Source organism: Salvelinus namaycush, chromosome 26, assembly GCF_016432855.1.
Source record: "Salvelinus namaycush isolate Seneca chromosome 26, SaNama_1.0, whole genome shotgun sequence".
NCBI lineage: Eukaryota > Metazoa > Chordata > Actinopteri > Salmoniformes > Salmonidae > Salvelinus > Salvelinus namaycush.
Window position 1 is genome coordinate 26671469 of NC_052332.1, and position 27444 is coordinate 26698912.

The following is a 27444-nucleotide window of genomic DNA, read 5'->3' on the forward strand; positions in this document are numbered from 1 at the left end:
ACTTTGAAAACATTTACAGAAACTAGTTATGCATTATTACACTTAACACACATGTAGCTTTCATACTGAAACATTGCTTGCTAGAGAACAAATAAAATCAAAATAAATAAACTTGTCTTGACTGCAGAAGCACCACCGAAAAACTCAGAGCATGGACAGAAAAAGAGGGACATAATTGAACACTGAGCAACATACAAGTCGAAACGAGACTGGCTTGCACTGCCAGACAAGGCCTCTTGATAGGACGGTACAGATCTATTTGTTAAGGCGGAATCGGTCCTCACCATTATCAATAAACAGCACTACAACCTGCCCCGCCCTTCCTGGTTCAGCACATGTAACAGAAAAGTGTCCTTAAACCATAGAGGATGACTTCATCTCAAAATCAGATCAGGTATTAAGCTAATTATTCATTAACACATACTGAACCCTCACTGTCAGAAAGAGTAAAAAATTAGAGTTGTGTTACTAAGATTGAATGTTTAAGTGTTTGAAAGACAACCTTAAAATGAAGGTGAGCAAATCAGACAGACATTTGGAGGCGAGGCAAGTTGTGTGTGACAGGGGCACATTTGCAGGTAAGCAAATTCCAATAGTACAAATAGCTTGGACAAAGACAGCTTGTCATGCAAAGACAGAATGCATAGGACATATGAAATTCATGAAATTAAGTCTCAAAGGCTACCGACAAAAATACTTAAAAACAAATTTAAATAGTATTTACTCCACAAATGTAAATGTAACAATTGAGGTTCTTTTCAATTATTTGTATGCTAAAATAAGCTAGATCAATAGTGACAACATTGGTCTCCATCACACTGTTAGCCTGACTGCAGGGTTTAGATAAAAAGCTGTACCCTGGTCATGCTTGTGAAGCTATGGCTTTCCTTCTTTGGTTTCTTTAAGGATTCAAAAACCTGCATTGCTGTTTGTTTCTCATATACTACCTGTCACATAACTAGAGCCACACACACACGATCAAACCCGTTCTGGTCACACTGCATTTTAGGCACAACTAAAAAGACACCTAAGTGGTCTTCTGACTGTTTTGCACCGAAAATACGAGTGGCCATCGTTCTCCACAAGCAGAATGACGGGTTAACTGTCAAACTGATATGCTCTCAATTTTAAAATACATTTTATGTTACAGTATAGGTGCAGATATTTCTCCAAACCCAAACGAAAACATGAAAGAAAATAAGTTTTCCTCTTTGGTGCGTTGGCTTCATAACAGAGCAAACATTGGCTAACAATGCAGACAGGTGTGTATTCTGCTATTATGAAGAAGAACTAACAGCATGCTAAGACCAGAACAGGATGATCAACTTCTAGCGTTCATGAAATAATGAAATTGCACACACACACACACAAATAATGTACAGTATTAAACACATTTAATTGACAAAATAAAAGCAGCAGGTAAATTGTTATTGGGAGACAGAACAAAAACAATTTTGAGATGACACCCACCACACAAAGACGGATTCTTGCTTAATAGTAAGATGGCATGATTCTTATTTGCCATCCATGGAGCAAAATATATCTTCACAAAAGAATCACAGGGTGAATCCATATGTTGGATGATATTTCAACTGTCACATCAATGGCTACCAAACTAATAACATTAAGATATAAAAATAAAACTTTGTTTAATAATTCATACCTGACCTATTGTTTCGGTTGAAAGCATTCCTAGATGCTACCATTAGCGTTGCAAGTTAACACATATCAACAAGAGACATTCAAACAAGAACCTACATCCACTTTTTACACACACACACAATCATTTCATGGCTACCGAGTCAAACATGATCATGGTATGAACACGTCAACATCGTGGTTCTTTCGGCCCATGGAAGGGAGGGATTGAGAGTATTTACTTCAAGGTTCAACCCTTTATAGATTGTGAATGCTTGTGTCCACATCTGGCACAACAGCAAAATAACCATCCTTATCAGTGACAAAGTGAAGACACTCTCTGCCTTGTTACATGACACACAATATTTACAAACCCATGAGGATGTGCGCACCAGCAGAACAGTTCAGACTAGCCTATAGGTGGCACTCTGGAGAGATCTCTGCTAGCTGAGCTAGTACATTATACTGGCCAGCTACCCCTGTATCCTAATCCAAGACCCTGACGCGCTGATCTACATCCTTTCTGATCACAAGTCACTGTAACCTCTCTAAACCCCGCAACAACCCAGCCCCTCTCAATTCCACAGCCTTAGTATTCATCCACACACACAGACGACTTGGAACAGATAGTCACACAGCTACAACACAGACAGAATCAAAATGTATAGGCAACACAACCACATCTCCCCAACAACTCCAAAGCATGGCTTATTTGATGTATAACACCACTGCTTGTTTCAGGGCTAACGAGCACAACTCCCTGCAAAAGCAAACTTGCCTACACTCAGGACTGCCATTCAGTCGTAGTCTGAATGTGGGTAACCAACATGCCGTTCTGTATCACGATCAACATGAGAAAGTACTTGCAGCCTGCCTCCTCACTACAGTACCAAAACAAAATGGAAGAATAGAGATGGAGTCCAATTCTGTGGTGAGGAGTGTGTGTTCTATTTTGTGGCTGTGAGATAGAAAGGTCAGTGAAGGGATGGGGGGGGGCTCCCCAGTCTGTCCAACACGAAGCAATGCATTTGAGAAGGAGCCAGGTGGAAGACTGACAGAGGGAAGGAAGTGAACAGTTCCAATAAACATCACACACACTTAGTCTGTGTATTCTGCCACAATGGACAGCAGCACCGTGATGTCATCAGGCTTCCCCCCTGCAGGACACAAGACAAAAGAGAACGTATTAAATCGGATTTCCAGAGTTCAAAATCAACTTTGAATGGCCCAATCTTCAAACTGACAGTGGACATAAAATAGTGGTGCTGGAGGTGTTATTAGGGACGTAAAGGACTTCCCAAGAACCTGATACGTACCTCTTACATTCAGACCATTGTCACAGGCAAACTGAGCAAAAGGGGACATGTAGTTGGGGTCATAGGCCAGTTCATGGGCTTGCTTTGCAATGCTCTGTGCGGTCTGCTGGATGCTGTCATAGTTGGTACTCTGAGAAATACAAGCATTAGCATTAGGACCGGAGAAATGTGTGCAGGTATTTACTAAAGTGAATGTGTAGATATAAGAGTGTGTGTCAGCAGTTCTGAGGTACTGTGATGTGTTACCTTGAGCTTTTTGAGCGCTTGCAGGATCATGTAGTCGGGCATGTTGTCGAAGAGGCCATCCGAGGCAGTCAGGATGATGTCACCCAACTGGACGTCGAAGGAGGAGCTGTCAGCGGCCTCAGGGCTGGCGAAGAAAACAAACAGGACAGGACTGTCAGTGTGGACCAGCTAGAGGGCACTAGACAGCTGCTATCAGACAGTAATAGGTCTCCTCACAAACAGAAATAGGATCAGGAGGAAGCAGGTCAAAAGTGACTGTGCGCCAGAGGGACAGCTGATGGCTGGGCAATAAGACACTCGATTCCTCCTGGAACACAGTGGAACCGTCGCTGCTAACATAATAATAGTCAAATGTGGCTATATGTTTGACACCCCTGGTCTAAAGACAGTTTTCTCAACAGAAATGGTCATTTGCGACCAGGTGGAGGGTCAGAGAAGTGAGGGCGGTGGACTGACCTGTCACTGAGTACCACTCCCTCTGCACCTGGGGGAGCAATGGACAGCTGAAAAGGGGTGTTGAAGTAGTGCTGCTGTTCATCCGAGCGGTGCACCACTTCTCCCCCTCGCACCACCAGGAAACCAGAGTCACCTAGATTACACGTGTGCAGTTGATGGCTCCGTCGGTCCAAAACCACAATACAGGCTGTGCTGCTCCCTGGGGAAGATAGGGGAGAAGAGAGAGAGGGAATAGAAAAACATATGGTGGTTAGCCATCACTTGATATCCTTTCTCCTTGTGAGCAAGGAGTACGTGAGATCATGTTGGACCAGTCAGTCTGGCACAGAGACCAAAAACAAATGCCATGTTCCCCCTGCTTCAGCTCCTAGACTGCCCCTGACCTTGAAGGGACAGTCAAACACAGACCTTTAGCTGCTCTCCACCTATCCCAAAATAAGAAGCGGGTCACTTTTGATAGACAAACATTGTGTGACTTGATGGATAGTGGTGGCTCTGTGCAGGCAGCCTTGCCTGTGGTGTTGGGTCTCAGTTGAAATGTGTCCTCAGTCGGTCACATGCCAGTGCCTTAAAAAAAACATGTGAACCCATGAGCAGTGTCTGTTACTGCTCCTTCCACTGACCTTTTAGGTGCTCTGTAATGGGGTGAAATGGTCACGTGGAGGGGGATGTGGGAGTAGGGACTTGGCCAAATGTTTGTCCCAATGACTTCTGTGGAGCTGGACCTTGGTGGTTGCAGACTGAAGGACAGCACCCTTTCAATTATATGATTATTACATCACTGTTATTTGGATATAATACGGCATATCACCACATTTCATTTTACTCAATATTTTTTAAATTAGATTATTGGTAGTGATGGGGGGAGGAATCAATACAGTCACATATCGCAACATCATTTTGGATGATATTATATTGATACTGACTCCAAGAATCGATTTGTAAAAACAAAAAATATATGTATAAAAGAACACATTCACCCCCAGTCAAAAGTTTTAGAACACCTACTAATTGAATGAGTAGGTGTCTAACCTTTGACTGGTACTGTATGTGTGAGATATATATATATATATAAACACACATAAACCCCCCCCCCCCTCCAATAAAAACATATGCCTTTTGCTAGGTTGCATTAACCAGCGCTAATTGGCTGTACCTGTGCCAAAACTTCATCCTATAGCTTATTCTCAATCTTTTTAAAATTAGGAGCCAACATGTTTTCAACACTTATTTCCATGACTGATCAAAACTAATTTTCTCATGTGCTCTCGTCTCTCTGCCGCAGACATATAGGTAACAATATGTTTGTAACAACAAATCGCCATAAAAAAATGAAAAAAAGCAGTACATATAGAATGGTAATACATATCATCACCAAAGTATGGTGATAATATCGTATTGTAAGATCCCTGGAAATTCCCAGCCCTAATGCTTAGGAGGGAAGGCATTTCAGCTCTGTATCATTATATTTTGGGATGGATTGATGGAGTGCAGCTGAGTGGGAAGGGATACCCACGGGCAACAGATAAACACTCATGCAGCAGATACTGTATGACCTCCCCATGCATTATTGTGTGTGTCAGTGAGTGAGAGAGCGTGTTTGCTCACCTAGCAGGGGTACTTTGTTCTGTAGAAGCTCATAGTAGCCTGACGTGAGGATCCCCACAGGGCTGCTGGGGGTGAAGCGGCCCTCCTTCACCAGCCGCTCACACGTCCTCATCAGGGTGGCAGAGAACTGGGACGGGTCCACCCCGTAGTCCCTCCATCCACCTACACCATCCGCCACACCTGAGACATACAGAACAAGAGAAAAGTGTATAAGTATCAGAACAGTGAATGATTATCTTTGTCATATTCTACCATCAACGTTGTAATACCCCCAAGTAAAGTACCAATGTTGTCAACCCCGCGCAAAGGGGTTGGAGGGCAAACCCCGCGCAAAGGGGTTGGAGGGCAAACCCCGCGCAAAGGGGTTGGAGGGCAAACCCCGCCTTCACGCTCTCTTTCACACACCCTGGCTGTCAGGCTGGGCATTGTATTTTGTCATTGTAAATTGCAGCTGTTCGCTGTTCCGTCGCATGGCGACAAGAGACAAAAGACCAGACATCCATCCTCTAGTTACCACTGACCAGACAAACTACTCATAAACTCACATCACTGTCTGTGTGTGAACCCTTTGGACTACAGCAAGAAAGAGAAATACGCATCAAACACCTAGTAATAGTACAAAACAATACAAGCCATGAGCTGCTCCAAACTGCTCATTGCAGATTATCCAAAAAAGGTACACGAGTGACACAAAATTAACAAATCAAATTAAACCACTCGATTCAAATAGAAAGTTATGGACCTGCAGTTGTTGAACAAACCTGCTGATGCTTAACTCACTGACAAAGGAGGAGTGTATGAGTTCAGAGTGAGAGATGGACGTGAAATCAGGGGCCCCTGCCTTGATTTACAGCTGTGTGACCCCCGTGATAATATGCAGGGAATTCCACAGTAACAGAATGATGTGGAGACTCAGATTTTGCACTTTAAAATGTATGCCAAACAAAAACTAATGATTTAATGATTTAGTAGTTAAAAAAGGTCTAATGCAGCTGTTATCTCAATATGAAATCATTTCTGGGTAACAAGTACCTTACTAGGATTTCAATTCAAATGGTAAAAGAAAAACAAAAAGCTTCTTAGCCAAGATCATTTTCTAATGCAAATTTTTTTCTAGGACTGTTTGGGAGTAGTCTGGTTGGGAGAGGAAAACTTAAAACTAGCTGTTATTGGCAGAGGTTTCAAACTTTCTTATTGGTCTATGAACTATTTTAAAATCGCCTGGTGATGTCACCAGACAGGCCAAAAATTCCATTCCACCAAAATAGGCTGAAATCAATGTACAATTACACAGTATTATTCCAACCTCAGTGTGGAAATATGTATAAAACAGGAAAATAAAGTTTTTGATTGCGCTGGGCCCTCTTCGATGTAATGTCAAAAATGTAGATTTCTGCCTAAATAGACATACCCAAAAGTAACTGCTTTTCATGTGTAATTACATGATTCTGACATGCCAAAACGTTGTATATTTGGAAAGACGACATCTGGGAGATGAGGAAATTATCAGAAGATAGGCGTTACATAGTTCAGAATACACAAGATGAAGCACACACTAAATAACTGTTTTTTTGTTGTTGAAAGTGCTCTTTCATTGACAAGCTAAGTGAATTATTGATGCCCAGAGCTGGAAACAGAGATGGCTTCCACAACACGTGAACAATATGAGAAAAACAAATAGGATTGATAGACCTAACAACTAGAAATGGGCAGATGTTTTAGTAAGTGGTGTCAGGTGTGGTCACGAGACATTGCTAAGAGTCCCTAAACCTCTCCAAAGTGGCATGTCTGTAAATTAAAATTCCAGTGCTATTAGATATTTGCAATCCCTAAATGCTAGTTCAGTATAAAAACAATTTCTACCATATCAACCTCACTCAGACATTCAAGTGTCCTTTCAACCTCTCCAAAGTGTTCGAATGTGGCAATTGCACTGTTTTTGCACACTGGTATTTTGCATTTTATTCGCATCCCCATTAGCCATTGCAAAAGCAGCAGCTACTCTTCCTGGGGTCCAGACAAAACATCAGACAAGAACAGAACTACATACATTTAAAAAAGGCACACGTAGCCTACATATCAATGCATACACAAAACCATCTAGGTCAAATAGGGGAGAGGCATTGTGCCACGAGGTGTTGCTTTATCTGTTTAAAAAGAAAAATCAGGTTTGCTGTTTATTTGAGCAATAAGATGGAACTTCCTTCTATCTATATAATACTGTTCATTTTCTTTAATTTCTTCTGGATTTGGGGACTGTGAAAAGACCCCTGGTGGCATGTCTGGTGGGATAAGTGTGTGTGTCAGAGCTGTATGTAAGTTAACTATGCAAACAATTAGGGATTTTTTTTTACACATGAAGTGATGCAGTTAGTCTCTCCTCGACTCTTAGCCAAGAGAGACTGGAATGCATAGTATTAATATTAGCCCTCCGATTACAATTAAGAGCAAAACGTGCCGCTCTGTTCTGGGCCAGCTGCAGCTTAACTAGGTCTTTCCTTGCAGCAATGGACCACACGACTGGACAATAATCAAGAATAGACAAAACTAGAGCTGCAGAACTTGCTTTTAGGAGTGTGATGTCAAAAAAGCAGAGCATCTCTTTATTACGGCTAGACCTCTCCCCATCTTTGCAACCACTGAATCTATATGTTTTGACCATGACAGTTTACAATCCAAGGTTACGGCAAGTAATTTAGTCTCCTCAACTTGTTCAACCGCCACACCATTCATTACCAGATTCAGCTGAGGTCTAGTACTTAAGGAATGATTTGTACCAAATAAACTGGGTCCTGAATATCTCTAAAACTAAGAGCACTGTATCACTGGCCAACCATTCCAAAACAGACTGCAACTCTTTGTTAAGGGTTTCAGTGACTTCCTTAGCTGTGGTTGCTGATGCATATATGGTTGAATCATCAGCATAACATGGACACACATGCTTCAAATCAAATCAAATTTTATTTGTCACATACACATGCTTTGTTTAATGCCAGGTCATTGGTGAAAAGAGTAGCGGGCCTAGAGAGCTGCCCTGCGGTACACAGCACTTTATACGTTTGACAGAGACGCTTCTATTAAAGAAAACCCTTTGAGTTCTAATAGATAACTTAAGAGCTATTTATCTTTCAACAGGTTATGGTCAATAATATCAAAGGCTGCACTGAGATCTAACAGTACAGCTCCCACAACCTTATTATCAATTTCTTTCAACCAATCATCAGTCATTTGTGTCAGTGCAGTACATGTGGAGTGCCCTTCTTTATAAGCATGCTGAAAGTCTTGTTTATTTGTTTAGAGAAACAGCATTGTATTTGGTCAAACACCATTTTCCCCAACAGTTTGCTAAGAGCTGTCAGCAAGCTTATAGGTCTGCTGTTAGAACCAGTAAAGGCCGCTTTACCACTCTTGGGTAGCGGAATTACCTTGGCTTCCCTCCAGGCCTGAGGACAAAGACTTTCCTCTAGGCTCAGATTAAAAATATGACAGATAGGAGTGGCTATAGAGTCAGCCACCATCCTCAGTAGCTTTCCATCTAAGTTGTCAATACCAGGTTTGTCATTATTGATCGTTAACAACCTCTCCCACAATAACTTTGCAAATTCAGCACTGCTTTTCTTTCATTATTTGTTTTAGTGATGCATGAATATAATTCACTGTTTGTCATAGGCATTTCCTGCCTAAGTTTGCCCACTTTGCCAATGAAATAATCAATAAAATAATTGGCAACATCAAATGGTTTTGCGATGATTAAGCCATCTGATTCGATGAAAGATGGAATTGAATTGTTCCTTCTGCCCATAATTTAATTTAAAGTACGCAAAAGTTTTTTCCATCATTCTTTATATAATTGATCTTGACTTCATAATAAAGTTTATTCTTCTTTTTGTTGAGTTTTGTCACATACTTACTGCAAATTGAGAAATGAAGCCAGTCAGATGTACAGACAGACTTATTAGCCAATCCTTTTGCCCCATCTCTTTCAACCATTCAGTTTTTCAATTCCTCATCAATCCATGGAGCCTAAAAAGTTCTAACAGTCAGTTTCTTAACAGGTGCATGTTAAATCAAAAATTGGAAGAAGCAATATCATAAATTCATCAAGTGCAGCGTCTGGATGCTCCTCATTAATCACATCAGACCAACAAATATTTTTAACATCATCCACATAAGAGTCACAGCAAAATCTTTTGTATGATGTCTTATACACTATTTTAGGCCCGGCTGTTGGAACTTCGGCTTTCCTGGATAGACACAATGAGCATACGATGAGCATACTGAAGAGCTCTGCTGCAGTAATGTTTCAGGTACAAGGTTCCAGCTGGTAGAGAAAAGCAGTAGGCTACACTAGACATCCAACCATTTCATTTTAGTTCGGCACGACTTGTTGCAATGACTCATCCTGCGCTTCTACCACAGTCAAATAGGGCACGTTTTTGAAAGGCATCTCATTCACTGCCTTAACATGATGCAGAGTTAGGCCTAAATCCTATCAAGAAAACAGGGCAACTTAAACCAAGCTAAAATTATGAACTAGCCTAACCCTAACTAAATTCAATAAGGTACAACACAGTGTTACAGATAGAAATGTATTCCATAAAACTGCCAGTTATTTGTTACACATGTTGTGTAATTCTGCACATTCTGAACAAGGCAGTTGATGAAACTTATTTCGGTGGTCTTTTTCTCCTACTATTGTTCAAACAAGCTTTTCGGCATCTTAAAAAGCAGGGTTAGCTAGCTTTGGCTGATAATCCTGACCTACATTCCATGCAACAGTATCTGTTCATGCTAACATTTTACATTTAGAATTAGTGTCTTTAGATATGATTTAGTTTGTTGATTAAGACGACATGGAAGTAAAAAAAAATTGGCAACCAAGCATACCCAAAATGTTTATAGAATGATTAGAAGGCCCCCCTGAGTGGCGCAGCAGTCTAAGGCACTGCATCGCAGTGCTTGAGGCGTCACTACAGACCCGGGTTCGTTCCCAGGCTGTTTCACAACCGGCCGTGACTTGGAGTCCCATAGGGCGGCGCACAAATGGCCTAGCGTCGTCCTAGTTAGGGGAGGGTTTGGCTGGGGGGGCTTTACTTGGCTCATCGCGCTCTAGGTTCATCAGTTGAACTGAGTTTTCCCCAACACATTGGTGCAGCTGGCTTCTGGGTTAAGCGATTTGGCGGGCCATGTTTCTGAGGACACATGACTCTACCTTCCCCTCTCCCAAACCCGCTGGGGAGTTGCAGCGATGAGACAAGATCGTAATTGGATCGCAATTAGATATCACAAAATTGGAAGTATTTATAATGAGTAAAAAAAGAACACAGCTGTTGTCAGGTTATGAGTAAAGTAAGCAATTTAACAACAGGAGTAATGGCAGTACCCTATTCGGGGGCGTGGTCACATTAAGCCCTGCCTTCTTTGTGTATCTATGCGGGGGCATGTTTGGCAATTGAAATTCAAACATGTATTTGACAGAAAAGAGATGCATGTTTCTGGATGATGTACCATGCAGCCTTGTTGACAAAATGACCGAGCCTCAAATTATTGCTAGATTTGAGATTGTCTAAACGGGCCATAGACGAGTGCTTAGCATAATCGAATCCGCCCTATGTGATATTGGTCCGTATAAACCGGATGCAACCCGGATATAGACGGTCCATGAATCGGCGTATACGAACGTGAGTAGATTACCTTGAAAACAACGGGCGGACATCTTGGACGTATTCTCAAGGTCTTATTATATCTCAGTGGTGCAAACCTACTTTAGGCACCGTTCTGAATGTGTGACATCTGGTAAATAAGAACTTGATAAAGATATGGGCGGATATTTTCTATAAACTGGTAAAACGACAATGCACTTCCCCCTCATGAGTCTGTAAAACGTGAATTGGTCCTGGAAACATGGCTGCCTCCATGTTCAACCATTCTGACCTTTAGAAAACACCGGAGAGTGAGTTTCCCCTAAGCGCGTGTGAAATGTGTGTAAAATCCACAACAAAGGTCGACTAAGGCTAATGAATATGAAGCTATAGGCTGTCATAAGAATTATACATTTTGTTGAACTCCAACGAACCTCATTGTTCTTAGCATCGGATGGCGGAACAATTCATAGGCTAACAATTTATAGCCACAATCAACGTGCGACTTCCACATTTGTCACGCTATGAAATAGCTGTGTAACGTTATACATTGTATCGTTGTATACATGTTCACACTATCGCCACTAGTAGCGCTGGTAAGAGGACTTGTCCATACGTCTAGGTGAAAGGTCTTTACAATTACTCTTCAACAAAGTATACATTTTTTGTAAACCCAGGCACAATGTTTCACGGTGGCTTTTAGGCCTACAGACCACAGCTGTAGTCTACCGTAGAAGGCAAACATCGGAAAACGCCGTGACAATTTAAGACGAGGTTAAATCAGGTAATGGGTAACGGTAGGGAATATCCTCTTGTTTTCGTGACATGGGTTGGCGACACATTGAAGGTTAATTGTGGAAAATGCTATAGGCCTATTATCCCCCAAAATACCTTGCACATTTCACAGTGGCTTTTGTTTTCTTATAATAAACGACTAGACTACTTTAGCGATGTCTTTACGGAACAGATAATTGGAATATTAAAGTGAGACTTACCCAATACATCGGCGGACCTATGCCGGGCAATGAAACAAGCGTCATCCCCGTAGCACATCCCTTTCTTCAATATCCCCTTACGAAAGTCTTTCCCAAACCCACAACTAGCTGTGACCAGGCTGTAGTCCCGACCATCAGTTTGAGAGAGTCCGCCAAGGACAGCCCTCGCAACCAATCTTCCATAGGAGAGTACGGATAACATTCCTCAAAAGCGAGCGCTCGTCTCTACCTGCCGAGCCCTTCACTCTCCACTCCTCTCCGCCTAGCCTACTTCGAGACTCTATTCGACTTCCACCATTCGTTTTGGATACTTCTACCACTGAATAAGCTAAAACGCGAGTCAGAGAGGTAACACAACCGTGGAAAAGGGTCCTGGACTATGTCAAATTCTTTTAAATTGTGAAATTGCACTGGTTCTTTAGGTTTTGGTAGATTTCATTGATCTTCCGGTGTGCACAATCCTTGCCGACATGTTTCCAGTCACACACAAATGCACGCCGACAGCGCAAACCGGGTCCTCCAGTCTTGGCATTCGTTGGCCGACGTCACAGCTGCGCACGCAAATGCAGGCTCTCCAACGCTTAATCAAAGATGACCTATTATAATTGACAAGATGATCGACTGACCGCTCTAACAATGGAAATACACGTCTGCGAAGGCGAGAACGGGAGGGAACGGTCTAGATATTTTATAGAAACATACCAATACACTTGTAACAACCTAAGCATTATTCAGCTTCGATCAAATATGCCTTACCTATCAAATGGTAATTCCCTTTTATCTTGACCAAATGTAACACTCTCCTATTGCCCCCATAAAATAAAATAAAAACACCTTACTTTGTCTGCTTATTCTGCGCGGACAGATTTTGGACGGAGTCGACCATGTCGCTTCTTCTTCGATGAGGTTTAACGGCGGTTGGCATCCAAAAAATGGTGCATTACCGCCACCTACTATACTGGAGTACAACTCCCTTATACTTTGCTTGAAAAAAATAAAGAAACAAATCCCTTCCGTCTAACACTACACAGAAAAAAAAGAAAACCACCCTACTCCACTATTTAAATCTATTTAGTCCTACCTCAGGCCAACAACCTGAAAGGATGGGACATCACGACCCTGTAACTCTTCTGATGTCAAGTCTCGCACACCCAAATACCTTTCTGCAGCTGCCACCACAATTAATCTTGATGGTTGTACAGTCCCCTCAAATAAAACTGCGAAGGACTTCGGCATAACTCTGGACCCTGATCTCTCTTTTGACGAACATATTTAGACTTTTTATTTATTTTTTCTACTGTGTTATTGACTGTATGTTTGTTTATTCCATGTGTAACTCTGTGTTGTTGTATGTGTTGAACTGCTTTGCTTTATCTTGGCCAGGTCGCAGTTGCAAATGAGAACTTGTTCTCAACTAGCCTACTTGGTTAAATAAAGGTGAAATAAAAATAAATTAAATACCAAGACTGTTTCAAGGATAGCTTTTTTTCATCTACGTAACATTGCAAAAATCAGAAACTTTCTGTCCAAAAATGATGCAGAAAAATGTATCCATGCTTTTGACTACTGCAATGCTCTACTTTCCGGCTACTCGGATAAAGCAATAAATAAACTTCAGTTGGTGCTTAACACGGCTGCTAGAATCTTGACTAGAACCAAAACATTTTATCATATTACTCCAGTGCTAGCCTCTCTACACTGGCTTCCTGTTAAGGCAAGGGCTGATTTCAAGGTTTTACTGCTAACCTACAAAGCATTACATGGGCTTGCTCCAACCTATCTTTACAATTTGGTCCTGCCGTACATACCTACAGTCGTAGCCAAAAGTTTTGAGAATTACACAAATATGAATTTTCACAAAGTCTGCTGCCTCAGTTTGTATGATGGCAATTTGCATATACTCCAGAATGTTATGAAGAGTGATCAGATGAATTGCAATTAATTGCAAAGTCCCTCTTTGCCATGCAAATGAACTGAATCCCCAAAACACGTTTCCACTGCATTTCAGCCCTGCCACAAAAGGACCAGCTGACATCATGTCAGTGATTCTCTCGTTAACACAGGTGTGAGTGTTGACGAGGACAAGGCTGGAGATCACTCTCATGCTGATTGAGTTCGAAAAACAGAAGGAGGGTGGTGCTTGGAATCATTGTTCTTCCTCTGTCAAACATGGATACCTGCAAGGAAACACGTGCCGTCATCATTGCTTTGCACAAAAAGGGCTTCACAGTCAAGGATATTGCTGCCAGTAAGATTGCACCTAAATCAACCATTTATTGGATCATCAAAAACTTCAAGGAGAGCGGTTCAATTGTTGTGAAGAAGGCTTCAGGGCGCCCAAGAAAGTCCAGCAAGCACCAGGACCATCTCCTAACGTTGATTCAGCAGCGGGATCGGGGCACCACCAGTACAGAGCTTGCTCAGGAATGGTAGCAGGCAGGTGTGAGTGCATCTGCACGCACATTGAGGTGAAGACTTTTGGAGGATGGCCTGGTGTCAAGAAGGGCAGCAAAGAAGCCACTTCTCTCCAGGAAAAACATCAGGGACAGACTGATATTCTGCAAAAGGTACAGGGATTGGACTGCTGAGGACTGGGGTAAAGTCATTTTCTCTGATGAATCCCCTTTACAATTGTTTGGGGCATCTGGAAAAAAGCTTGTCCGGAGAAGACAAGGTAAGTGCTACCATCAGTCCTGTGTCATGCATCCTGAGACCATTCATGTGTGGGGTTGCTTCTCAGCCAAGGGAGTGGGCTCACTCACAATTTTGCCTAAGAACACAGCCATGAATAAAGAATGGTACCAACACATCCTCCGAGAGCAACTTCTCCCAACCATCCAGGAACAGTTTGGTGACGAACAATGCCTTTTCCAGCATGATGGAGCACCTTGCCATAAGGAAAAAGTGATAACTAAGTGCCTCGGGGAACAAAACATCAATATTTTGGGTCCATGGCCAGGAAACTCCCCAGACCTTAATCCCATTGAGAACTTGTGGTCAATCCTCAAGAGGCGGGTAGACAAACAAAAACCCACAAATTCTGACAAACTCCAAGCATTGATTATGCAAGAATGGGCTGCCATCAGTCAGGATGTGGCCCAGAAGTTAATTGACAGCATGCCAGGGTGGATTGCAGAGGTCTTGAAAAAGAAGGGTCAACACTGCAAATATTGACTCTTTGCATCAACTTCATGTAATTGTCAATAAAAGCCTTTGACACTTATGAAATGCTTGTAATTATACTTCAGTATTCCGTAGTAACATTTGACAAAAATATCTAAAGACAATGAAGCAGCAAAATTTGTGGAAATTAGTATTTGTGTCATTCTCAAAACTTTTAGCCACGACTGTACACGTACGCTACGGTCACAAGACGCAGGCCTCCTTATGTCCCTAGAATTTTAAGCAAACAGCTGGAGGCAGGGCTTTCTCCTATAGAGCTCCATTTTTATGGAATGGTCTGCCTATCCATGTGAGAGACACAGACTCAGTCTCAACCTTTAAGTCTTTTTGAGTCTCAGGGCAAAGGGTCTGAATACCTATGTAAATAAGGTATTTCTGTTTTTTATTTTTAATACATTTGAAGAAAATTCTAAAACCCTTTTTTCAACTTGTCATTATGGGGTATTGTGTGTAGACTACATCTAATTTGCTGAGTAGAGTGTTGGACATGATTTGGAAAGGCAAACACCAGTGTATATAATCAACCTACCAATTATTCAAATAGGCCCTATTATACTTTCTATTAAAAAAAATATTTTACCTTTATTTAACCAGGTAGACCAGTTGAGAACAACTTCTCATTTACAACTGTGACCTGGCCAAGATAAAGCAAAGCAGTGCGACAAAAACAACAACACAGAGTTACACATGGGATAAACAAATGTACAGTCAATAACACAATAACAATAATCTATATACAGTGTGTGCAAATGAAGTAAGATTAGGGAGGTAAGGCAATAAATAAATAGGCCATAGTGGCGACATAATTACAATTTAGCATTGACACTGGAGTGATGGATATGCAGATGATGATGTGCAAATAGAGATACTGGGGTGCAAAAGAGCAAAAATAAATAGCAATATGGGGATGAGGTAGTTGGGTGGGCTATTTACAGGTGTGCTGTGTACAGGTGCAGTGATCAATCAGTAAGCTGCTTTGACAGCTGATGCTTAAAGTTAGTGAGGGAGATATAAGTCTCCAGCTTCAGTGATTTTTGCAATTCGTTCCAGTCATTGGCAGCAGAGAACTGGAAGGAAAGGCAGCCAAAGCAGGAGTTGGCTTTGGGGATGACCAGTGAAATATACCCGCTGGAGTGCGTGCTGTTGGTGGGTGTTGCTATGGTGACCGGTGAACTGAGATAAGGCGGGGCTTTACCTAGCAAAGACTTAGATGACCTGGAGCCAGTGGGTTTGGCGACAAATATGAAGCTAGGGCCAGCCGACGAGAGCATACAGGTCGCAGTGGTGGGTAGTATATGGGGCTTTGGTGACAAAACGGATGGCACTAAGTAAATCTCAGTAAATCTAATTTACTGAGTAAAGTGTTGGAGGCTATTTTGTAAATTACATTGCCGAAGTCACGGATCGGTAGGATAGTCAGTTTTACGAGGGTATGTTTAGCAGCATGAGTGAAGGAGGCTTTGCTGCGAAATAGGAAGCCGATTCTAGATTTGATTTTGGATTGGAGATGCTTAATGTGAGTCTGGAAGGAGAGTTTACAGTCTAACCAGACACCTAGGTATTTGTAGTTGTCCACATACTTTAAGTCAGAACCGTCCAGAGTAGTGATGCTAGTCGGGCGGGCGGGTGCCGGCAGCGATCGGTTGAAAGGTATGCATTTAAGAGCAGTTGAAGGCCATGGAAGGAGTGTTGTATGGCATTGAAGCTTGTCTGGAGGTTTGTTAAAAAGAAGGGCCAGAAGTATACAGAATTGTGTCGTCTGCGTAGAGGTGGATCAGAGAATCACCAGCAGCAAGAGCGACATCATTGATATATACAGAGAAAAGAGTCGGCCTTAGAATTGAACCCTGTGGCACCCCCATAGAGACTGACAGAGGTCCGGACAACAGACCCTCCAATTTGACACACTGAACTCTATCTGAGAAGAGGTTGGTGAACCAGGCGAGGCAGTCATTTGAGAACCAAGGCTGTTGAGTCTGCCGATTAATAATGCAGTGATTGACTTCAAAATTAAAATCAAATTTGCGGGGCCTCCCAAGTGGCGCAGCAGTCTAAGGCACTGGTTTCGATCCCGGCTGTATCACAACCGGACGTGATCAGGAGTCCCATTGGGCGGCGCACAATTGGCCCAGCGTCGTTAGGGGAGGGTTTTGCTGGCTCATTACTTGGCTCATTACTTTACTTGGCTCATTGCGCTCTAGCAACTCATTGTGGTGGGCCGGGCACCTGCGGGCTGACCTCGGTTGTCAGTTGAACGGTGTTCCGACACATTGGTGCGGCTAGCTTCCGGGTTAAGTGGGCGTTAAGAAGTGCGGTTTCGCGGATCATGTTTCGGAGGACTCATGACTCGACCTTCGCCACCTGAGCCCGTTGGGGAGTTGCAGCGATGAGACAAGATGAAAATTGGGGAGAATTTTTTAATTTTTAAAATTATAATAATAATTTGCTAGCCTATACTTGTAACTTTGTAGGCCACATGTGCTGCACCAGAATCACATGTTCTCTGTTTTATCATGGTTTGAACAAGGTCATTCCAGTCTGTATAGTACAGTATAATACAGTACAGTAATACAGTTCACACTTGTTACGTTCCCCAGTTTCTGTGTTGTGGGTTTGTATGTGTATATGTTTCAGGATGGCTTCCTGGATTCCAAGCTGCTGATTGGTCGGCCCCATTGCAGATTGGAGCTCTGAACCCGCCCTCTTGTCAGGGGATACAGCTGGCTGCAATTTCCGACTCCTTCTGCAGCTTGAAAAACCAGTGTTCCTTTGTCAGGAGGAGAGAGAGAGCTTCGTTGTATGTGCTGGTCTGGTAAATATGCTGTAAAGTTTTTTTGTAGCTGGTCCTGCAGAGCTATGTGTTTGCGATAGTACCTAGTGTTTTTGGTTTATTCAAATTGTTCACTGAGTTTGGAGACTTATTCTGTTTCATTTGTTCCCAGGGGGGAAGGGGAAGGCACCTTGGGAGTGTTTAGGCAAGAGGCCTGCGGGCATACATATACCCGTAGTATTTACTCTGTCTATGCACACTAGGTAAGACTTGGGTGGAACACCCCCTGTATTTTGGTTAGCGCGCCAGGTGGCGTTAAGAATAGGTAGGAGAGGAGGCTTTTTAACTTTACTTTCTTTGCTTTGGTTCCGTCCAGCCACATTTACCCACATTTACCGTGTTAAGGACATAAATTCCCTGTTAATGGTAATATTCTCTGCCGCTGTCATCCTTACCCGCACCTACAATCACATACCTCTTTCACTCCACAGGGAGTTGCGTGTAGCAGGGTGTTGCGTTCCCTTCAAGAGGTGTACGTAACACCACTCAAAAAGGTTAGATTACTGGAACTTGTTTCATGTATTTACCCACGAGAACATGTAGTTAGCTACATCAATGGGCTTATGTTTTCAGTCTTGCGTAATGTGCGCTAGCCTATACTGTATCATATTTAATGGATAACGGCACATTCATTTGGGCTTGGGCTCATAAAATGTATTATATATAAAATGGCTCATCAGGCTTGAATTTTCGATCAAAGCTCTAATCAAATCCAGACATAGTTCTATGTACAGTTGAAGTCGGACGTTTACATACACTTAGGTTGCAGTCATTATAACTCGTTTTTCAACCACTCCACAAATTTCTTGTTAACGAACTAGTTTTGGCAAGTCGGTTAGGACATCTACTTTGTGCATGACAAGTCATTTTTCCAACAATTGTTTACAGACAGATTATTTCACTTATAATTCACTGTATCACAATTCCAGTGGGTCAGAAGTTTACATACACTAAGTTGGCTGTGCCTTTTAAACAGCTTGGAAAATTCCAGAAAATGTCATGGCTTTAGAAGCTTCTGATAGGCTAATTGACATAATTTGAGTAAATTGGACGTGTACCTGTGTATGTATTTCAAGGCCTACCTTCAAATTCAGTCCCTCTTGACATAGGGAAATCAGCCAGGACCTTGGGGGGAAAAAAAGATTTTAGACTTCCACAAGTATGGTTCATCCTTGGGAGCAATTTCCAAATGCCTGACGGTACCATGTTCATCTGTACAAATAATAGTATGCAAGTATAAACACCATGGGACCACGTAGCTGTCATACCGCTCAGGAAGGAGATGCGTTCTGTCTCCTAGAGATGAACGTACTTTGGTGCGAAAAGTACAAATCAATCCCAGAACAACAGCAAAGGACCCTGTGAAGATGCTGGAGGAAACGGGTACAAAAGTATCTATATCCACAGTAAAACGAGTCCTATATCAACATAACCTGAAAGGCAGCTCAGCAAGGAAGAAGCCATTGCTTCAAAACCATATACTTTTTGGAGAAATGTCCTCTGGTCTGATGAAACAAAAATAGAACTGTGGCCATAAATACCATTATGTTTGGAGGAAAAAGGGGGAGTCTTGTAAGCTGAAGAACACCATCCCAACCGTGAAGCACGGGGGTGGCAGCATCATGTTGTGGGGGTGCTTTGCTGCAGGAGGGACTGGTGCACTTCACAAAATAGATGGCATCATGAGGTAGGAAAATTATGCAGATATATTGAAGCAACATCTCAAGACATCAGTCAGGAAGTTAAAGCTTGGTCGCAAATGGGTCTTCCAAATGAACAATGATCCCAAGCATACTTCCAAAGTTGTGGCAAAATGGCTTAAGGACAACAAAGTCAAGGTATTGGAGTGGCTATCACAGCCCTGACTTTAATCCTATAGAAAATGTGTGTGCAAAACTGAAAAAGCATGTGAGCAAGGAGGCCTACAAACCTGACTTAGTTACACCAGCTCTGTCAGGAGGAATGGGCCAAAATTCACCCAACTTATTGTGGAAGGCTACCCAAAACGTTTGACCCAAGTTAAACAATTTCAAGGCAATGCTACCAAATACTAATTGAGTTTATGTAAACTTCTGACCCACTGGGAATGTGATGAAAGAAATAAAAGGTTAAATAAATCATTCTCTCTATTTAGACATTTCACATTCTTAAAATAAAGTGGTGATCCAAACTGACCTAAAATGGAATTTTTACTAGGATTAAAAGTCAGGAATTGTGGAACTGGGTTTAAATGTATTTGGGAAGGTGTATGTAAACTTCGACTTCAACTGTACCTTTTAGGTTCCTCCATTTGTAGGTCATTGTATTGGCCTGTGTGGTAGTCTTTCATGTGTAGTAGTTTGTTGCATCATATTGTTTAGTTTATCATTAGTGTCAACATTGAATTCAATCTAAGCCACAGATTGTTAACTTTTTCCATTTTGTACTTGACCTTTTATAGATGCAGACCCGAATACATTCAAGCTGCACTCTGAGAGCAAGCATCCCACGTCTCCAATGGTCCCAGTACTGGTTGATGTTCAAGCCTAAGTGATCACACGCACTCAAATGGACCTACAGCGGGGGTAAGATTCTTCCCTCATTCACACATGTAGTCAACAAAATGCTGTCCTCAATGCTTAAATTGTATTGTGTATGGCTCAATTTGTGGAAAAGCTATGCTCATTCATCGTCTTTAATGTTGTGAATTACAGACACACGATGACCACGATTTGAATGCTGCAACTGAGACAGAATGACATCGAGGGATATACGCTGAGACCCCGAGTATGGCTGGACATGGAATGAATATTTGTGACAACGACCTAAAAGGTGTGCAGAAGCACACCAGGACCCCATTTTATATGTATTACATGTCCAACCATCCCTCTAGATACCCCTTATTCCACACTATGCCTTTTATGCCCCATGGTCCCTCAACTTCGGATAACTTTGGAACGCGCCATCTTATCTCTATAAACACACCCTACCTTCACCCATTTTTATTTTTTCTTCTCCCCATGCTGCTTCACTTGTTCTTCTCCTAATTTGATAACATCTAGACTCAGTACCACGTTTAAGTGTTGTGGTGTACTGTTTTGGCTACTTTTTTCCCACCTGTGTAATGCTGCCCTCCTGCTTATTCTTGGGTCCAGACTGAAAAGGGGTTGTGTTAAAATTGGGAGGACATTTCGGTTGAATGCATTCAGTTATGCAACTGACTAGGTATCCCCTTTCCGTTCCCCTTGAATGCAGTGTTAATAAATGTGCTGCTCACAATTGTCAGCAGCAATGTGGACAGTGTTAAATTGACCAGAAAGGTGTTGATATAGCTGCATTTAGGCATGGCCTAAATCTGTTAAGTGTTTCTCATTCTGCTAGAGTAAACTTTGTATTTTATATTAAACCTACCTTACACATCCAGTTCTTTCTCCATTTGTAAATCTCCCACCAAAAATCACAATATGCTGTTTTACATGTGTTATTTGTGCTGGTCTAATTCCTAAAATGGAAAAGCAGGAGACTCTGTGCTCTTCGATAGCAGTTAATAGTTCATATGATGCTCTTCAATGTCCCAGGTTTGTGGCATTGATGAATACATTGTAATCTGGCCATGGACCCCCTTGCACTACCCCGGGGGTCCACGGACCCCACATTGGGAACCCCTGCTCTAGCCTACACCATCAGTGCTTCATGCACAGCCTACAGATATGGAGAAATGCTCTATCAACTGACTGCATAAATCTCGCTCTATGCTTATTTCACTGTTTTGCATGATTCATTTTAGCCTATTTATTCACAAGGTAGTTTGGATTGCAAAATATAACAAAAGTCCTTGAGCCTCATTGCCTAATCAGGCACAAAATACACAAGCGACTTCGGTCAATATGTTTGTACAGTTACCAAAACATTTTTATTTCCCTAACTCCATGTATGACCTGGGAATAATTCATCGAACACAAAAAGTATTGTAGCGACCCGCACAGACAGCTGTGTGTTGTGTTAGGCTAGTAGGTGGTTGTGTAGTACTGACCAGTACCCAGTGTTCGCGGGGTCCGACATGTCAATCAACCTGCTATCTGCCAATCACGGGAATGCCTGGAATGTTCTGATGCCGGGCATCCTGGCGGTTGGCGGAGTGGCGTGGAGGGGGGTTGGGCAGGGGGATGGAGCATTGGAAGTTAAGACCAGGTTTAGCCTTTCTCTCTTAAGTCTGGGTTTCACAAGAGAAGGTCACGATTGGCTTGTAGGTTCTGTCATTTATTTGGCGTGGGCTACGGCCAAACAGTAGCCTGTGTAAAGTTGGTTTATTAAACCGTCAATTCGCAAACTCAATTCTCTGTCTGGACAATTGTTCATTTATGATCTAGTCAGGTCATTACAGTATATATTATATATCCATTTGTCGCCATCTGGTGTCCACAACTTAGACGAGGCCACACCAAGAACCATACGCAGTTGTATTGGGTTCCACTGTGAATTAATAAATTACATTTGATTTCCGTGTCAAATCGCAAATTGGCAACCCACCCCTTACGTGTTTAATTGACACACAAACAAACATGACAATTCAGTGATAATTATTCCGTTCTGTTCAGTGCGCACCACATAAAGAGTGAAAAGTAAATCAATAAATAATAGTAAATAAGGTTATCCAAGCAATTATATCCTAGAGCAGTTAAAAATTATGATTTTCCATTACTTCAGATTGTATCACACACATACACGCTACAGTAGCAGGCCTACGGAAAGGCCCTGAGTGTGGACAATGACTAAAGTAAATAGCAGTAGTTTGTGTAGGTGGAAAAAGTGTAGCACAACCTGGCTTTAAATGTAACGTTTTTAAGGCTTTACACGTAGTATGATTGATTTAAACATCCCTAGAAGTTAACATTAAAATGGTTAAATCCATTGGACTTGAGCTGAATCCTCCATTGAAAGTGAATGGGATTTGCGCATAAATTCCCATTACAAGCTTTCAATTTCGAATCGATTGATTAGCCTAGGCTAAATTTTGACTAAATAAAGTATTAATGAAATAGCTTATTACAGGGACAGAATGCGTTATCCTGTATAGCCTATCTATGGCTTACTTTCTCGTGTTCTTATATCTATTTCTCGTGTGTTTTTGTTCTAATTGACTTGTTTATTTATATTTTATAGTACTGAATTGCTGGGAAAGAGCAAGCAAGAAAGGCATTTCACTGTAGGCTACTAGTATTTTCACGTGACAAACGTGAAAATATATTTTATGATTGTTAACAAACCAATAAAAAACTAAATGGGGGAACACAAGTATATACAAAGGACAGTTGGGCCAGGGGGTACAATATCACATTACACAAGGACCTTAAGGAACATACACACATTTATAATTCTAACAGCTTTTTTGTTGGTAGAGTATTTAATTGTCTTAAAATATAGTTCAATTTATTTTTGTAAGGTAAGAAAATGTGGTGTTTTAGCTAGGACTGCTATGATGAGTGACGTAGCCAGGCTAGCCTATGTTCGGTGGTCCTTGTAAATAGGAACCCCTCCCCTCGGAATGAAAGCAGTGAGCGAACGACACAGAACCTTAAACATAACAGAGAAACGGATGAAAAATACTACTTTTCTACAAAAGGAACAAAATCGTCTCGAATTTCCAACGGTAGGTTATTTTACGATATTCACATGAGTTTTAAAGGAGTATCAGCCCGGGCTGTTCTGCGTGAAAGCGCTAGAGCGCCATTTTATTGAATAAGACCATTACATTTATGCGAATAACGGGTCCGGTTCTGAAAAATAGTACTGCGCATATAGCCTAATTTGCCTTCACGTCTAGTTATATATAGCCTTCGTCATATTTTATTTTTCAGAAAACATCCAAGCTGCCCCTGGATATGTGTTGTATTTTATTGCACCGTGGTAGCCTATTTTCTTTATTATGTTTAGCCTACTGATTGGCCTAAATTAAAGCTACAAAATATAGGACTAACTGCTGGAATTATCTGGAATTCTATACAGCGTATTGAACATTCAGGGAAAATCTTATCCCTAATAATATTATGTTACATGTATTTTCTGTTAGGCTACTTTAAGGATAATCTTCCAGAACAGAACATGGTAGGCGTTGGCTTATACTTGATATCCAGAAAACGAATTAAGCAAATAAATTCTACAGTCCGTGACAGGAGTGTCAGTGACATGAGAGGGTTAGCTCAGATTTAAGTAAACAGGAATAATTAGATGAGGCTTCAGAAAAACGATTGGACCAAGTCCAAGTACTTACTGTTAATGACATCACCATATTTCCCCCCAGGGCAGTCATCATGGGAAAGCTGTGTGAGCTGGCCCTGGTGTCTCTTGCCCTCCTGGTTCTGCTTCATACTGACTCTACATGGGCCAAGAGAAGTGGCAGCAGCAGCAGCAAAAAGACATCATCCAGCAACAGGGGCTCAGAAAAAAAGCCGTCGAAAACATCAAACACACAGACGGGAAGCTACCCTAGACAACCCCAAAGCCCCAATAGGAACCCCAACCCGTACCCAGCAGGAGGTACTTATCCAGGGAGAGGTACCAATCAGAACCAGAACCCAGCCGGTGGATACCCTGCAGCAGGTGGAAACCCCAACCAGCAGTATCCAGGCCGGGGAACCAACCAAGGAGGATATCCTAACCAAAACCCTGCTGCTGGTGGCTATCCTGCTGCAGGTGGCTACCCCAACCAGCAGTATCCAGGCAGAGCCAATCCTGGGGGATATCCAAACCAGAACCCTGCAGCTGGAGGTTACCCAGCCGCTGGTGGCTATCCTGCAGCAGGTGGCTATCCCAACCAGCAGTATCCAGGCAGAGCCAATCCTGGGGGATATCCAAACCAGAACCCTGCAGCTGGAGGTTACCCAGCCGCTGGTGGCTATCCTGCAGCAGGTGGCTATCCCAACCAGCAGTATCCAGGCCGGGCAAATCCTGGGGGATATCCAAACCAGAACCCAGCAGCTGGAGGTTACCCCGCCGCAGGTGGTTATCCTGCAGCAGGAGGCTACCCCAACCAGAACCCAGGGAGAGGAGGAGTAAATCCGGGATACCCAGCCGGAGGTTACCCTGCTGGAGGTTACCCAGTAAGAGGGGGAAATACTGGCTGGGGGCAGGCAGGGGGCCACCCTGGTGGAGGGATGGGAGGAGGTTACCAACCCAACTGGAACCCAAACAATAAGATCCTCAGTCCCCGCTATGGTGGAGGCTATGGTTATGGAGGTGGGCACGGAGGTATGGGAGGTGGCTCTCCCTTCTCACGCTCAGTTCAGGGAATGGGGCAGTACCCCTCTACTCAGTCCAAGGGGTTTGCTAAGAAGGCTTTTATGGCTGCAGGGGTTGGGGCCGTGGCAGGTATGGCGGTTGGCTACGGCCTTGGGCGTTTCCCTCGTCCACACTTCAACTTCCGCAACCCTCAGGAAGAGCAGTCCTACAACAACTACATGTACAGAAAATACGGCGAACGCTCCACAGACGAAAACGACTATGGCCGGGACTACACCTACAAAGTACCTCCGCGGGCAGAGTCCTACGACAGCTTCATGGATACCTGCATGAAGAGGAATGACCTTCTGCAGGACCAGGGCAGAGACTCCCAGGCCACACCTAACAACCAGAAGAACAACCCTCAGGGAGCCAACAGCCAGAGCATGCCCATCACTCCTGAGGTGGGGAACAGCAGTCCAGCTAGCAACCAGGAGGGAACAGACAAAGTGAAGCCTCTCACCCCTGGCGAGATAGCTGGAGAGTTTAAGGAAGAGGTTGACGGCCCCACAGTGAGCATTGAAGAGATTGGTTACCCTGCATTGGTGGAGCAGCTGAAGAACCGGAAGTGTGTGGAGCTGTACATAAACCAATCGGAGCGCTTCTTGGAGAAGCAGACAGCTGAACGCAGCAGCAGCAACAACAACAACAACAACAAAAATCTGAACAGTCGCAGTAACCCCCTTGGCCAGGGGCTGGTACAGCTGATAACCAGTCTCCTCATGGTCCTTAGCAGCACTCTTCTACTGCACTGAGACATACAGTAGGTGTGTCCCAGTCGTCTGGAATAGCTTCATTTCATTGTCCCCCTTCCTCATCATGCCACTGATATCTTGTGAGGATAGGTTAATTAAGTACGGTGAAGATATAACCAGTACTTTCACTTATCAGTGGTCATGATGGAAAGGAAGCAAGTGGAAAATAACTTCCAGGGACACGGGTGCACGATAAGGTCCATTTCCTCCACATTTTATGGTGGCATTTGAGCTTTAATATAGTTTTACTGTTTGTCTAATGGCCCATCTCATTTGTGTCTTTAACATTTGCACTGATCTGTCAATTTGGATCTTCGCTGTAGTACTTCTAGACTTCTTTTCTATTGCAATTCTTTTTTTCATTGCACTTTTTGTTTCAGAGCAGTTTCTGGTAGAATACTCTGTTGATCACTGTATTTTGTTCTGTAAAACACTCATTTGTTCAGGTCATGGCAAATGCATGATGCTTTAATATTGTATCTCTGCATCTATTACGATATCTCTGTATATAACACTAACACACAAACACTACAAGTACATACAATATAAAGCTTACTATTGACTCTGGATATCTATCAGGTTGTACGTAGGCACTAACCAATTTAAATTTTAGCCAATTGTAAACTCTTATGTGATGAGGCAACTATCATCTGACTCTGGGTATTCAGTGTCTTTTTGCCAGTGTGGTTCCACATGAAGTACATAAAGCATTGTCGGCTGTATGCCAGATATTAGCTGGAAATCAATTTGCTCAGAATAATTTTTTGGTGAACTAAACAGTACATTATACTCTACTGTGATATTTATATTTGTACTGTAAAGAGTCCATCTTATGTGGTCTGCAGCAATTGGTTTTAAAAGTTGCCTGTTCCTATTTTTCTTTAGTTCTCTCTTGTCCCATACCTCTCTACCTCCCCATCTAGTCTCCCTCTCCATGTCCTCCTGTCCCCTGGTTATCAGAAGTGCACTTATTTCTCTTGCCGAATGGATATAAACGACTCTTCTTTTCCTTTTTTCCCAAGCATGTATTTAGTGATGAACATAAAACATGCATTGTTTTAATGTGTTTTGGAAATTTAAAATAAGCCCTTTGCCATGCTAGAACTAAATGGTGAATATTACTTGGCCTTTAAATATCGCAAGTCTTCTTCCATTTTCAAGGTACAGGATGAATAAAAACAAAATAAATCACATGGTCGGCCATTCTCTCTTTTAGAAAACATGAGGGCAGTTACTGTGACAATCTCACAGAGCACATTGAATCTTTTAAAGACACATCTGTTGCTAGGAGTCTAATTGCCTCAAGGGAAATTGTTACAGAACAGTCACTACAGTGTGAGAAAATCGAACAGACAGGGTTTCTGCCTGCTAGTTGGCAGCATTACAATTCCCGTTACTGTCTATTAAATGATCCTTAAGCTTTCTTTACAACGGAACACAAAGATCTCAACTCATCTCATACACAAAAACATGTATTTTTTTGTGAACTAAGGCCCTATTATTAAATCAAAACCAGTT

The 27444-nt window shown here is 42.4% G+C and overlaps 2 protein-coding genes and 1 long non-coding RNA gene across 5 annotated transcripts; 2 read left to right on the forward strand and 1 right to left on the reverse strand.

Annotated features, from left to right (window-relative positions):
- Positions 1-1372: 1372 nt before the first annotated feature.
- On the reverse strand, positions 1373-12418 carry LOC120021322 (protein phosphatase PTC7 homolog). The gene is made up of 6 exons (XM_038965029.1): positions 11902-12418; positions 5265-5444; positions 3657-3855; positions 3201-3324; positions 2955-3084; positions 1373-2795 (listed from the first exon to the last, which is right to left on the reverse strand). Exons 1-6 carry the CDS (start codon positions 12101-12103, stop codon positions 2737-2739), a joined length of 894 nt encoding a protein of 297 aa, XP_038820957.1. The 5' UTR covers positions 12104-12418; the 3' UTR covers positions 1373-2736.
- Positions 12419-17730: 5312 nt separating this feature from the next.
- On the forward strand, positions 17731-21316 carry LOC120021270. Of its 2 annotated transcripts, none has more exons than XR_005472489.1 (4): positions 17731-17896; positions 18346-18408; positions 20355-20478; positions 20608-21316. It is a non-coding gene; the product is annotated as an uncharacterized LOC120021270 (long non-coding RNA). The 2 variants fall into 2 exon arrangements; XR_005472488.1 differs by lacking the exon at positions 17731-17896 and adding an exon at positions 17917-18117.
- A 2116-nt stretch (positions 21317-23432) lies between these two features.
- On the forward strand, positions 23433-27119 carry LOC120021378 (FHA domain-containing protein FhaA-like). 2 transcript variants are annotated; one of them, XM_038965124.1, is made up of 2 exons: positions 23433-23543; positions 24195-27119. In XM_038965124.1, exon 2 carries the CDS (start codon positions 24205-24207, stop codon positions 25924-25926), a length of 1722 nt encoding a protein of 573 aa, XP_038821052.1. In that variant the 5' UTR covers positions 23433-23543; positions 24195-24204; the 3' UTR covers positions 25927-27119. The 2 variants fall into 2 exon arrangements, with proteins under 2 accessions (XP_038821052.1, XP_038821053.1); XM_038965125.1 differs by having other exon boundaries at positions 23444-23543; positions 24200-27119.
- Positions 27120-27444: the final 325 nt, after the last annotated feature.